Below are 15,032 nucleotides of genomic sequence, written 5' to 3'. Positions count from 1 at the left end.
ACCAAGCCCATGGCTTAAAAGGGATGAACTCGACCTCTTGTTTAATGTCGTGTGTGTTTTGGGTGTAACATGCAATACATCAATCAGTCAGCCATCACAATTCAGGTGCACACAGCCTCCTCTAAGACAGAGTACTTACATGTGTTCTTCAACTTGGCCTGAGGTTGCCCCTTAATCCCAACAGGCACGAGATTTACAGTATTCATAACCTTTTAAGTTCAAGAATAGACGTTGTTTCCTCTTAAATGTAGTAGGATTCTCACATTAGGTCCCCGCGACACGCCTGCGTTCTTTTCTGCTCCGCTGTCTTTTGAGAAGTCCGCTGTTCAAAAGTATTTCTCTGACGAGAAAAAACGGGGTCACGCCGATCATTAAACATTCATATCTAAATTTGTCCAGTGCAAGGATTCCGTTTTCTGCACTTTGTAGAGTCTTCAAATAGCGATATGGTTTTATTTATCATCAAAGCCAATTCATTATTTATTTGTCTTTTAGCCATCTAGTTTGGAAGCCATTTTCTTTATGGAAAACACATGAACGTAGCTTTCCAGTTAAAGGAGAAGAGCGAGAGTTAGTTCTTAGTATTTGAGACTTCCAAATAAGAACAGTTGGTATTTAGTTGCATACTGTATGTTGGCCACATGTCCTGCTGAGCAATAATCAGTCTGCTTTTATAACCAAAGTTGTTTTGCAAGATCCTTCCTCTCTCTGTGGCTCTGAAGAGGGCAAGCAACACCCACATCGATGCTCTATTTTAGCTCCATCTGTGTGTTTGTCTCTTAAACCTACTTCTACAACCTTTTTGTTGTGATAGTATTTGTATTCATCATCCCTCTTTCTGTTCACAGGCCACAACTGAGCAGAAGAAGCTGAGCCATGCTGGATCCAAGCCCTCCCTCTCTGAGAGCAGCGGCCGACTCCCTCAGATAGCCATGAACACCTGCAAGTACAATGGCGGGGTGGTGAGACCACTAGTTGGCAGCCTGGCATCCTCGTCGCGCCGCAACCTCGCGGAGCTCGACTCGGAGACACAGCCCCTGCAGACACTGCACAGCTCTGGCCTGGAGGTGGTGGTATCCAAGGGCAACAGCGGCGAAGACCCTAGCAAGGCGTCCAACGAGAACTTGGTCAGGGAGGGCAGCAGCCGCGGTAGAGGCAGGGCGCCGCAAAAGAAGAATAGGGACATTGGCTACAGGCTTGGCCACAGGAGGGCGCTTTTTGAGAAGCGAAAGCGGCTCAGCGACTACGCACTCATCTTTGGGATGTTTGGGATTGTTGTCATGGTGACAGAAACGGAATTGTCATGGGGGGTTTACACTAAGGTAGGTTGTGCATGTGTGTGATGCATGAGTGGAATCTTTGTTGTGGTGTCACTGCTTTTGTTCGTGTTTGAGTTGTGTGGGGTTTGACGACTGTCAGCTTGATGAAGAGCGTTTATTAACACAAACACTAACGGACATCTAAGTGTTCTAACAAAGTGTTAAGAATGTGCTTAAAAATATAAATGAAGAAGTGCCATGTGATCTCCACAATCACGAGAGTAAATTGAAGGGAATCTTAGATTTTGGCTTTTAAACTTTTCTTTTCAGTCATTTCGTTTACTAGAGTTTACGTATGTGCAATATTTTTTAACACGCCTTCTGTCTTTGATTTGATCTTTTTTAAGTCAAGCTGACTTAATTGTGACAATGTGACAATATTAACTACTGTTCTCTAATGCAAGGATGATGATGAGAACTAACAATAATTAACATTATCAATAGGTTTGTTTCTTTATTAGTTGTTTTCTTCATAAAATGCAGTAAAACGGTGACCTGTGTCTCCCAAATGTGTCCATAAATGTTTTATTACGTCCAGAGAACAAAGATATTCACAGAAATGTTTTTATTTTATTTTACAAAACAACAACACTTGAAGTGAGTAATGAAATATCAAAATAGTTGGCAATTAATTTAATGATCAGTTAAAAGTTAAGTGAGTAAATGTTGCGGCCCTTATATAAAAATAGAATCCGTAAATTGCAGCTCCTGCAACTTGCTAATTGCATTGTTTCAAATTGTTTTGAAAATGATTAATTGTTCAGGTCAGTTTTACTTGTGGAAATGTTTCATAATTGGTATTAAAAATGAAGTAAACCTTTCTTTTTGGAGTGGAGACAGCACAGCAGGCTGTTGGAACTAGTGTAGTGTAGCCTTGGGTAATAGGACACCAGCAAGCAAATAGGATATAGGGTCAGAGTGACCAGGGAACCACCCACTGACCTGTTATTGTCCTTCAGTGTCAGCTGCTCAGGTATGCTGTGTCCGATCATTTATGGATGAATATCATTCAATCAGTGAACTCAGGACAGCTTGTACTACAAAACTCACTGGGTTGTTTGCACTGCAGTGCAGTATAGTGAATGACAAACACACCTGATTTTTGCATTCTTTATTGTATCCATTCATTATGGCACATAAAACACCAGACTGAAGCTTAATCTCAAATGAGATTGGAGAAATGCGGCAAAATCTTCACTTCCAGGGAAGCTGGAATTCCACGACAGTGGACAGTGGATGGAACAGTGGGTGGCCGTGGACTCTGGGCTTTTGCAGAATGATTGGCGGAACTGTCTGAAAGGCAGAACCAGTTTTTGGACCGACAGTGTTGCAGAAACATACACAACAGTGGAGCCTTTTCTGCCTCAGTGGGTTGTGCGAGAGAATCCGTAGACACATAGCTGGTCATTGTGTTTTATTTGCCTGGCGATATAGACCATCGTTAGTACATTTTATACAGTACATTTTATTTATATTTCAATTTATGTCTAAATAACTGGTCCTGAAATGAGCTTCAAAGACCAGGCTCTGTACGCAATTGGATAGACCTTCAACCATTTAACCACTGATCCGGATGACGCACGCACAGTGACAGAACACGTGTCAACAAACATGCTTGTTATCTCGTAATGACGTCTAATGACTTTTGCTGAATCAAGAGACGGCCTCTCTTTGGTGACCGCCATGTTGGATACATCACTTCTCTGTCATCCTCATCGTGTTAAGCCTTCCTCTACAGCACCGGGGGGGGAAAGCCTGTTTGTGATTGGTTCCCTTTTGAAGGAGATTCTGTAGTTGAACAAAATGGTGTCTGTCCTGATGCAAAGTGGAATCATCTTTAAGAATTGTTTGTTACTAATTTTGGAGAAACACCGTTTGGTCTTCAGCTTATTTACTCCACTATGTTCACAAGCTGGTAAATTATAGTTTTCTACTTACTAATGTAGATGTTTCATTATTGGCACTTACTTTTACTGTGGCCTGTACTAGTTAGTGACCGTTGGTCTGTTACCAACTATTACCAACATTTTAATGAATTAATAGCATACAGCACACAGTGCTTGTTGTGGCTGATGAGTAATCTGATAAAAGACTAAATGAAACGACGAAGTTGCAGGCGATTAAAAACATAATAGTGCGCTAAAAGATTGTTCTCAAAGGGTTCATTGCTACAGGAAACGACCATCGTTATTGTCTTATTTAATTATTTACGGAAGCCATTGGTTTCCAACGATGTTGATTTTTTTTGTGCAACAGTCTATGAGATACTGCTACCTTCGTCAGGTTACATCTTAAATTCTGAGGCAAATAAAAGCTTTAGTAGCAATAAGATGATTATCATTTTTCATCACACGGTGTGTGTGTGTGTGTGTGTGTCCCAAAGTAAGTCAATGCAGTAATCTATAGGATGATTTATGGGTTTTTAAGAAAGTCAATAGGGCTGTGGTTGGTCTGTGACCGAGGTTCATCAAGCTGACCCCAGCTGAAATTGAAATGACTTCCCATCTTGGAGTGGCACACAAAACAGACAGCTGGTGGGCGCACACGTGTGCTGTGGATGGTCTCTGTCGAGGCTCTGCCTAGATTTTCTAATTGCTGAAGGAGGGAAACAGTTTGGGAGGCAGTGAGCACTGGGACTGAAAAATCCTTGAACTTCTGTAAGGTGGATTAATTGGTTTACTCAATGTTATTTCACCTGGGACTTCTCAAAACAATCTCAGACATTAGAATATCTTGCGAACATGTCGCCGACCTAAAGGCCAAAGCAATCTAGTTTATTGCTAAAAATACGTTCTGTAATATGGACCAGTGAAGGACGGAGTAATCCTGAGCAGCGCTCGCTGTCATCACACTGACAATTATGAATGATATTTCCTCGTGTTGTTTTTGTCATTTGTTTGTTGTTGTTGTTATTATAATAACAGCCCAATGGTCGCTAGCTCGCTGCGGAGCAGCATTTTTACATCATGGTGGTTAATTCGATTTATCAAATGGCATTTTACCAGCTTAGAGGGGCAGACTTGAGTAGTACAGGTTCTCATTTCCTAGATCTATGGCCCCTACGCGTTCATACACACACACACACACACAGACACACACATACACACACAGACACTGCATTAGCTTCCAGCTGGCCTATTTATCACCAGCGACGCTCACGGTGGCGGCCTCCCTGCTAATGCTAGCCTTGCCTTTTCTGCTCCTACCATTAAATAGAAAGTCCCCCTGTTAGTGCTGGGCTTTGATTAATTGGTAGTTTGGATGGAGGCGAACAGCGTTGCTAGATAATATGAGGCTTCACCTACACCTGCGACTGCATTGTTTAGCAACATCCTGACTGCACTGTGTGTGTGTAAAACCCCATTATCTGTTTTCACATAGACTTTTCAACTAATTATTACTGTGTGTGTGTATATGTGTGTGTGTGTCGTGTTGCTTTTGTGTGTATCTTTGCAGACAGATTACATGCATGAAGAGGACAGTGTTGCGTTTTTTAAAGCCATCACATGTGAAATGTCGAGTTACAGTATTTACACCTTGCTTTCACTTCCATCCATTTTGCTTGACTACCTGATTTCACCTTGTTGCTAAGCAGTAACATACAACTCAGAAACCAGTCACTGTTGCCACCTGTTGGGGCTAAATATATTCTGAAAACAGATCAAATGCACACTGACAATGAAAACACACAACAGTTCAACTTTTTATACCTGCAGGTTAGAAAGAATACTTTTAGTAAAATGTGTCAACTGAATATTTCTAATAGTCATTTATTCTCTCTCTCTCTCTTTCTCTCTGTAGGAATCTTCATACTCATTTGCACTGAAATGCCTTATCAGCCTTTCCACTGTTATATTGCTTGGTCTTATAATAATGTACCATGCCCGGGAAATCCAGGTGAGTCTTGAGAAAAACAAACAGCAGCTTTTGAGATCATTGATGAAGTTGTAGTGATGATTTTCACAAGTATTACATTTGTTGTGTTAAAAGTGAAATGTTATAAAATGAATGTATGCTAATAACTATGCTTTTATGGCATGATTTCGATTTTTAGGTCGTATAGTGTGGTACAAACTAATGCAGTACAAATAATACGTACATCATGCGTATTGATTTCTGTTATTTAAAATGACAATTTAATTAATTATCGCTTACATTAACTATAACAAACACATAACACAGAATGAGCTGATTTAGTGAGTTAGTTTTTATTCATCCCCTGTATTTTATGTTTTTTATGGATATTATATGTAATTTTTGTTCATCATCTTAAATCAATCTGGATTATATCCATTGTTATTATATATTATTTTTTTGGATGCCACCTTTTATGGCTACACACACATATATATACATATATATACTATATATATATATATATATATATATATATATATACACAATATACAATATACAATTCCAACATGACCTCTGGGGACCTTGAATAGAATTTCATATAAAATCTGTGTGTTTGGTTTAAATACCTGTCTCCCAACATATAGTTACAGCTGTGATATAGATGTAGACACGAGTGCAGTCCAAAACAAAAAGGGCATTTTTTGTGCTAAGTCATTGGTGTGTTTGTTTTTCTTCAGCTGTTTATGGTCGACAATGGTGCGGACGATTGGAGGATAGCCATGACGTATGAACGGATCTTCTTCATTGTGTTAGAGCTGCTGGTGTGTGCCATCCATCCCATACCAGGCCAGTATGTGTTCACATGGACGGCACGACTGGCCTTTACCTACACGCCATCGGTGGCCGATGCTGACGTGGACATCATTCTCTCCATCCCCATGTTCGTGAGACTCTACCTGATTGGCAGAGTCATGTTACTGCACAGCAAGCTGTTCACGGACGCTTCGTCTCGCAGCATCGGCGCTCTTAACAAGATCAACTTCAACACACGCTTTGTTATGAAGACCCTCATGACCATCTGTCCAGGAACTGTTCTGCTGGTGTTCAGTATATCCTCCTGGATCATTGCTGCATGGACTGTACGCGTCTGTGAGAGGTAAACACAGGGTTGTCATTCATGGTCGACTCATGGGCGACTCATGGGCGAATTGAAAAGCTAAATAGCGGATGCACAGTCACACATTGTGGATAACTAGATGCCTTTCCTTCGCTCTTCACTCTTGTCGCCGTTTTCTTTTCCTCACACTTCCCAGCGTTACCTTGTTTTGTGTTGCTCACCCGCACTGGTCCACAGAAATGTGTGGACATCATTAGGATAGAGTACAAGTTAACACTGTGCACATGTGTACAGGAAGGCACACAGAGATGCGTCGACACACTACTCCACTAAGTGTTTAAACATGTTTCATTAGCTCAGCAATTGCTCCACCGCTCCTTGGTTTCTTACTGCTATTTTTGATGGCTTGTCCATAATTCATGAGTGTCTAATTGTTTGTTTGCTGAGTGGTTTGTTTTGGTAATGTAGAGCAGCCCCCAGAATTCCCTAACCCCTTTTATCCCCAAAACTGCGCATCAGGCTTCGTCTCAGGGGGGGCAGCAATGATTCTCGCTGAAAAATGAAAGACGCAGCTTTATTTTCTTTCTCATTTTGCATTTGCATAGGGAAATGAGACATTAACATTAGCTTTGATGGTTTAAAGTCACTTTTGCATAGTCAGGGTGGAAGGGGGGACTTGAGAAGAGTGGGTAGAGAGTCAGACATCTATAGAAGCAGTTCTTGTCAGACCTAATATGTAAATGTACTGGAAAAGTTAGGTCTCAGCTCTGAGAAGGACTTTGCGCTCAGTCTCTCAGCCAGGACCTGACTATAGATGCTCAGCGTCCTCCTGCAGCTCACCCTGCCTGTGCCTCTCCGCTTAACTACCCCCCTCCCCTTCCCCCATGTTAACAACGCCTGTCACTAACCAAGCCCCCCTCGCACGTGTGACCCTGGATCTTCTCAGACCCTCAGCCCCTCTAACTGTTTTGTTTGACCTAATCAGCTGATCTCTGACACCAGCTCCACTGTAACACAAAGACAGTGGTCCCGTTCAGACTTGGTATTAACATCCGTTCCCAGTGATCTGATTGCATTCGGACAGTCTGACTGTTTACACCTGGCCTTCAAATGCATCCTGACCACATGTGATTGGATCTGGCCTCCCCGCCCTTTATTCAAATACACACTCGTGTCATGAGTTTCACTTGACAGAAGTGTCTGTTTATGGTGTGCGTTGGTGTGTGCGTGTGTGTGGGGTGTTTTTCTGGCGTACACATTGACCGTGTCAGGACCAGTAGTCCTCATGGAGACCAAAACCTGGTCCTACTGAGACGGAACCTAATTTCTTAGGAACTGGTTATGTTTTGGACTAAGAATTAAACTGTGGTTAGGGTAAGGCATTAACTGGTTATGGTTATGGTTATGAATGAATGTCTCGTGTGAGTGAATCAAAGCTCCTAATATTTTATTCAACATAAGCATTGATTAGTGTAAAAAAAACAACAACAACTGAGACTGTCATAGGTCAGAGGACGTCGGCTCAGGAGGCAAGTGAATCCTGAGGACTGAATGTGTCTCCAAACCACCTCTGACTGGTTTCTGGTGATCTGACACATTTGGGATGGATTGGGAATATTTGGACCTCTCAGGATGGATGTTAATACCAGGTCTGAATGGAGCCACAATGTCAGAGTTTAGCCAAGGCTTTATATTTGCCTCTGTTTGATGTGACACAGTGGGTAGTTTGAAGTCTTTGTGAAGTGCAGTTAATGTCTAATCCTAGACATTCTTACTTCCACGTAATTAATTCCAACATTAGTTTCAAACATAAAACACACTTTATATCTATCATTTTATTTTAGTGCCTCTGTATAAAAGGCCATATTCATGCCAAGACAAAAAAAAACACCGCAGTGGACGACATCTGACACTGGACATGATTTCTATTATTACAAGTTGCTGGTGGAAATTTGGCATGAAACAGATGATTAGATGAACGCGACAGAGTCTCTGACAGAACCTTGGTAGATTGGTTTGCCCACACACGCAGCAACACATTCAGTTACACACACGTTTCATGAGCAGTGCATGCTGTTAGTCCTTAGGTTGCAGAACGACGTGCTCAGCTGGTTGGATATGTGTGTGTATCTCTTTGTGTGCTGCCATAGACAGGTGCAAGCATGCACATACAGGTGTGTGTGTGCTTGCATGCATGTGTGTGTGTGTGTGTGTGTGTGTTTGTATAATGTTTTGTTGTACTTTCTATTTCCCCACTATGCTGCTCCATAGGGATACCATGTGAGTCCTCGTTCCCTAGCCGTGGAAATAACAACTCACCATTTTGCACTGAGCTGGCGCCACTGCTCTCCCGAGTTGGGGTTTGGAGGGTGGGGGTGTTAGTGGGGAGAAGGGGCAGCCCCTCTAAAATAATTAACTGATTATCCTTTCCAAACTCAGTATGGCAGAGGAGGATTACGTGAAAGTGGCACCAAACCGCTAAGAAAACGAAGGCTTTTAGTGGCGTCAGGAGAACAGCAGAGAGCAGCGGTGTGAGCAGCACTTTGAAGCAAGCGTCTCTTTGCAAACTGTTGTGTGTCAGGCTAGCAGGGACTTGAGGAAGAGGAAGAGGAGGAAATCAGTGCTAAAATGGAGCAGCTCCTTCAAGTCACCTTCACGTGTCTGCCACAGGGCGATTTGTCTCTTCTCATTCTTTCTCTCCCTCTCCTTATGCAATTGTTATAGATCTATATTTCACAAAAAGTCCTCTTAACAGCAATTCCAAAGATTGGCCGACAAGCAAAAGCCTTTCTGTTCTTTGTGTTCACACATTACCATCCCATTATGTGTCTCCCTTCACAAAATTAATAGAACAGTGTGGTAGTGGTTTTCCCCACAGACTGCTGTTGCCTCTACTACAAAGATTGTGTTCCGTAGCCGAGTATCGAAGGAAAGGACAAGTGTCAAGTCATTTTGTCATTGACTTCATTTAGTTTTGATCTGGTTTGTGTGTTCTTGCTATGCAGTCATTTTGTTTGGCAATTATAAAAAAAAATCAGACTATTGTTATGCAGTTCAAAGCTAGTCATGTGGGGGGGGGGGGTTTGTTTTACGTTGTTGCAGATGTAAGCGGAGACACTCTTGAGGAGGGAGTGTGTTTTGTGCTGAAAGCAGTGTCTCCAGTTTTTGTTTACTCCCATGAATCGAATGTCCTCGTCCCCCTTCGTCCTCTCCTCTTGTAAACATTGAAACAGCATGCGGGTTTCCATGTTTACCTCTCAGTCTCACCGTTTCAAGTCAAATATAAGGGGTGAAAAAGAGGCGCTTGTTTCCCAAAGTGCTGTATGTGATTCTTCGATGAAATGCGCCATTGCACTGTCACATTGACCACACCCCCAAGCCAATTAAAGGGCACCATTATGTAAGACTGGACGAGCACGGAGTCTACCTGGACAATGCCTATGGGGGAATGAAAGACACACAAACAGAGGAAGAGTGTTGGGAGGATGGAGTGGGGAAGGATGCTAATGTTACAGTGGAAGGATTTGACATTGGTCACTGGCCCCCCCCCTTCCTTTCTTTCTTGACACAGCCCATTTTCCGAGCTAAACTACCTCAACTAAAACTAAGCTCCTTTACTAAGCTCTCTTGGCTTCTCCCTCATTTCCATAACAGCCTTCCCTCTCTCTCTAACCCCTCACTGATTGTTTGCAAATCTCTTACTGTACCCATCTAACCTGGCATGCCTAACAGTTTTCCTTCATCCTGCCTATTATTGATGCCCGATCCCCTTATCCAAAAGAAGCAGGTCCAATATGGCCACAGCTCCGATAAACACTGACTTGCATGCCTTGCCTGCCTCCCATTTTTCCCCTCTTTCAACTGTTATCTAATTCTCTTCCTCTCTGTTCTAACTTTGTTACCTGAAACAAAACATTGTGTTTCAAGGTGATGTGAAACGGCTCTCTCCTCTAAGGACCCGCAGGCTACACAAAAGACAAGCACGCACAAAGTTTTGTTGACTTTCCCTCTAAGCAACACTGGATTATCTAGTCAGCTACACCCACACCGATTCTTCGTCACCTGGATTGTGTCATCACTGTGCAGACGTTGTCGGACTCCAGTTTAAAACTAATCTGTCTGAACATTCAAAGTTAACTGTCTGCACACTTGTAGTTTCTTATTCAAAGTCGCTAATATACCTTCATTTTCCGCTGAATCACGAACAAGATTAATTTTATTACGGTGTCTTTCACAAAGAGGGTTAGCTGTCATGCAAATTGCAGCACCTTCAAGGATAGGTGGATTTTCTATGGTTTGATGACTGATCCGATAACGTGACTTTAAACTATGCACGCTCTGCAGGCATGGTATTGATTGCTGCCTCTGGCAAAGTCATACACTGAGCCCACAAAGCATAAAAAACAAACGTGAATGTGATGAATGCACCAAGATATGATCAGACGATGTACAGAGGATCATGAGCGGAACTCTTCTGTCAAGACGAGCGATAGTAGCTTAAAGTGAAATGTCCCTATATGTTACTGTTAGGCCTGATTTATACATAACAAAACAACATTTAAAGAGTCTGACATTTTCAATGCAACTATGAGTCCTCTGCATAGTAACTGCACACTTTCACACTTATCATCCTCATCAGTAAATCTGCACATTTTAAACTTCTACTAAGGCTGGTGCATCCATTGACCCCAACATGAGAGCAACTGTTAGAATGCGTCTTGGTGTAATTATGATGCGCAACAAAATATAAATGGTGCAACTAACATAAGGAACTGCTACAGCTGCACTTACATCATTTTGGTCACTCTTCTTCTTCTATTTATCTGTTTAGAAATGAACATGAAGCTTAGTGCTACACACATTTTTGGTCATTTTATTTTGAAGATGAAGTTTAAGTATTTTGGAAAACCATGGTAAATAGCTCCCACATTTAAGGGAATAATATCTGTTATGTAGCTGCTAAAGTGCTACTGTACCATTGTGCGTCCCGTCTCAGTTGCTATGTAAGCAGTCTTGTTCGTCGACTTGTAGCATGATTTTTCTGTTGATGTCTCGCTGCAGACATTTGCTCAATGACGAGATTCACTGTGAATCTAAAGAAGACTTCAACAGCTTAAAGTGTCAAATGCCTTTACAGATTCATCTCCTTTGCTTTTCGTCAGAAGCTTCTCTTACTTACTATTTACTATTGCGAAGTGCTATATAAATAATCATGCATTGGTTGATTAAAGTATTAACTAGCATATTTTCATCACTGATAGACAGACTCGTATGAAAATGTCTGATACAGACCTTACAAACATCACGCTCCAGGCTTAAAAACATAAGATGACACATCCTCTGTGTTGGTCTTGCATTAAGATGGACACTCGCAGGAAGTAAAAGAAAGGACACGATTGACCTTGCCACATAACTGTCAGTGATGTACAGCTGACATGCACGTGTTGTGCATGACAACACAAATGCACTTATATCGCAGTTTTAACGTGTCTGTACCTCATTGTGTGTCTGTAGCAGCAGCTTCACGGCAGGTCTACAGCTGACGTGCTCCCTGCGTGAGACTTTGCAGACCAGCCTTCACGCACTGCCCACACACATCCAGTGTGGCCTCAGCCTACGAGAGTGACTTGCAAGAATCCTCACTTGTTACACCTTGTGTGTATTGTGCGCCGTGATTAGTCTGAATGAGATTCACAAACATCCTCAGTCGTGTCTTGCAGCGGAAGCCTGCGTCGCTGCCAAAACTGCAAGTCAGCAAATTAAAGTGATCCCTCGCTCCTGGATTTCACGTTCTAGTCGGTAGACTGCAGTGCATTAGGCACAGCTCATTATTAAAGTGCAATCATATCGCTATCGGTAAGACAAAACCATTTAGTTTCTGGCAACAGATATACAGATGGTGTAACAGGAAGTGATATGCTCCAGAGTGAGGGCTCATTGAGTCCCACTTAATCACAAATTCTTAGTCTAAATTAGACTAACATGGTGAAGCCAAAAGAAGACGATTACTGATGCATTTTTTTTTTTAATCGCGGCGAATGGAACACAAATAACATTAGACCTCATCTTGACTTTGATGAATCCTTCCTTTCACCGTTCTTCAGTGAACACGTGACACTGGGAACTGAGAGAGGAGACAGATGCACTTAAAATGTAAGGTGATGCAAAGTTGCTTAAGTTTGTAAACACTAGAACTTATTTTTGACAAGTCTCAATACCAACATCAGCATCACTTCACCCAAAAAAATACAGATTTATTTTTTTACTAATTTCAAAAGATAAATGTGTTATTTGATCGTCAGATCTGGATCTGAGATATATGTCTTATTCCCACAACAACAGAGGACGTTGGGATTGAAAAAGAATAATAAATACAACTGAGGAAAAAGTCAACGTCCTTCAAAGGAAATAAAAGTCCTATACACTGCCCTACACCTACTTACTGTGTTTCGGTCACAGTGAAATATCTGGAAAAAATCAAATAAATAAAAAACTGGTCAAATTTAATCCGACTCTGTAATAGAATGTGAATTAAACAAACATTGCAGCATCATAGTTATTAGTAAGTTTATTCTTCATTTGACCAGTGCATCCTTAATGTGTCTTCAGACCTGATCATAAAAACACATTCAGAGGAGACGTGTGGCCACATTCTTGTCTCCAGGAGACACTTGAGTCTCGGCTGACGTCCTCTGACCTGCTGCTGTTTCAACTGTGAAATCAAAGTATCCTCAAACTATTCAGGGTCCATGCATTTATTTGTTTGTCACCACCACCACCAAAAAAAAACTTATTTCATGTTACAGCAGTGTGAGTAGAGCTTTCATTCACTCATTCTCACAGTCAGTCTCACAGCTACACAGACACACACACACACACACCAAACAAACACAAACACTCTGACAACAGGTCTTTGGTTTTACAGGTATTTAGATTTAAAGCGAAAATAAAAGCATCGCCAAAAGTAATTCCATTGAGATTTCATTGAGACGTTTTACACAAAACCACAACTTTTATAGTTGTGCTGTCGTATTAAAACTCACGTTCTGGGGAGTATTTAAGCCTGGACAACTGGTATAACTGGCACTGCTATCCCGAGAGCCATGTTATTATTAATAATAATAACTTCAATTAGGCTACTTTGAATTCATTCCATGCAATTATTTTATTGAGCAACTGAAACATTTTAAATCTCAAAATAAATAATGACTACATTATGTCCACGTTATTAATTTAGTCCACTGTAGCAAAGTTAGACATGTTGTTCCTTATAATTCACATCCTATAAACCTGTTTTTATGTAATTATATTATGTGCTCAGTCCACTTTGAATGTGCTGCTGCTTGCCCGCTTTGCTTGCCTTGCTTATCGGCTGCGCTGTTAAAACACTGTTAGGTCTGCACTTTTTTTAATTAGGTCATCATCACTCTGAGTTTAATCTGCTCATGTTTACTGCAACTAATACACTCCCCGAGGAGCATCGCCACATATTTGTCCCTGAGTTATCTCCATCTGTGCTCAAATTCATGTATTTCATTGAGGAAAAAAAATGTATATATATATATATATATATATATATATTTAAAATGTTTTGTTAACATGAAACCAAAAAGCAGGAGGAAGAGGGGAAGTGCTGTTATTAAGCGCATGCAGGGGAGAGCAGCAGAATGCTAACTGCATTCTCTGAAAGTCTTATTGGCGCTTTTCCATCATATAGTTCTAGCACTACTACTCACTTCTTAGTACCTCCTCAATGTGAACGGGGTCGCCATGGCCCAAATGCGCCAAACTGACATTGTTTTATACGCAACACAAACACTGAATGACATGGATGGTGTTTGGTCTGTGTCTTTTTGTCACACACAAAGCGGACAGCAGCCACGTCTGCTCGCTCTAATGCTGTTGCCGTTTTTTTTTAAAAAAGGTCCGGGTTTGATTCTTGTGTCGGACGTCGTCCAATGACGACACTCTCTGACCAATCACTCTGTCGACGTCATATTTTGGTATCGGCTCTGCTCGCTTGGATCCTCGTCCAGAGCGGGTTCTAAAAAAAAGCACCAGGTACCAGCTACTGTCGCTAATGGAAAAGCAATAAAAAACAGAGTAGAGTTGAGTTTAGTCGAGCCAGAACTGTATAATGGAAAAGCACCATATGACTGCTGAAGATAAGTGGAACCATAAGCCTGTTTGTAGCTCTCATAGAGGGAACTTTAAGAATTCGTAAGTAAGAGGCAGTTACAACATTATGGATGCCAACAACTGTAAAACACCAAAGAAGAGGAGGAAGGGAAGGTGTAAAATGTAAAAAAAATGTTCTGTTTTCTGAGTATTTGTGCTAATTTCTTACCTTTTCTCCTTAATTGTATTAGCTATTACGTATACAATCAATGGCTTTTCTTCCCTTCTTGAATAAGAAGTGGTGTGTGTGTGGGTGGGTGTGTGTGTGTGTGTGTGTGTGTGTGTGTTTCACTTGAAATCATCATTACCATTCTGTTAAATCAGAGGTTACGTGGACATGTTCCATGTATCATAAGCCCACCTACACTAAACATAATGGCAGTTTTTTTTTAAATTACACAACCAGAAAAACACCCAATTTATGGCTTCACATGTTCTTGACTTGTATGAGACTGAGTTGACCTGGTCATGAGGCGGTGATTACCAGGCTGATACAAAAACAAACCTAAGAGTCCACGCAGACCCTTTGCTGTTAGTTTCAGTTTTGTTGTGAGTCGGAC

General features: G+C 41.4%; 1 protein-coding gene across 4 annotated transcripts in view; it reads left to right on the top strand.

Annotated features, from left to right (window-relative positions):
• The window catches only part of kcnn1a (potassium intermediate/small conductance calcium-activated channel, subfamily N, member 1a), a 52,259-nt gene that overhangs the window by 27,267 nt on the left and 9,960 nt on the right, over nt 1-15,032 (top strand). For 3 of the 4 annotated variants that reach the window (XM_058635598.1, XM_058635592.1, XM_058635617.1), the window contains exons 2-4: nt 849-1,322; nt 5,121-5,216; nt 5,915-6,333. In XM_058635598.1, coding sequence (XP_058491581.1) covers nt 933-1,322; nt 5,121-5,216; nt 5,915-6,333 — 905 coding nt within the window. In that variant the 5' untranslated portion in view covers nt 849-932. Of the gene's footprint in view, nt 1-672; nt 767-848; nt 1,323-5,120; nt 5,217-5,914; nt 6,334-15,032 lie in introns of those variants that run through there. The other variant, XM_058635608.1, reaches the window with a different exon arrangement.

This window comes from Solea solea, chromosome 1, assembly GCF_958295425.1.
Source record: "Solea solea chromosome 1, fSolSol10.1, whole genome shotgun sequence".
NCBI lineage: Eukaryota > Metazoa > Chordata > Actinopteri > Pleuronectiformes > Soleidae > Solea > Solea solea.
The sequence above is the reverse complement of the archived record's forward strand: the minus strand, read 5'-3'. Positions and strand labels throughout refer to the sequence as shown.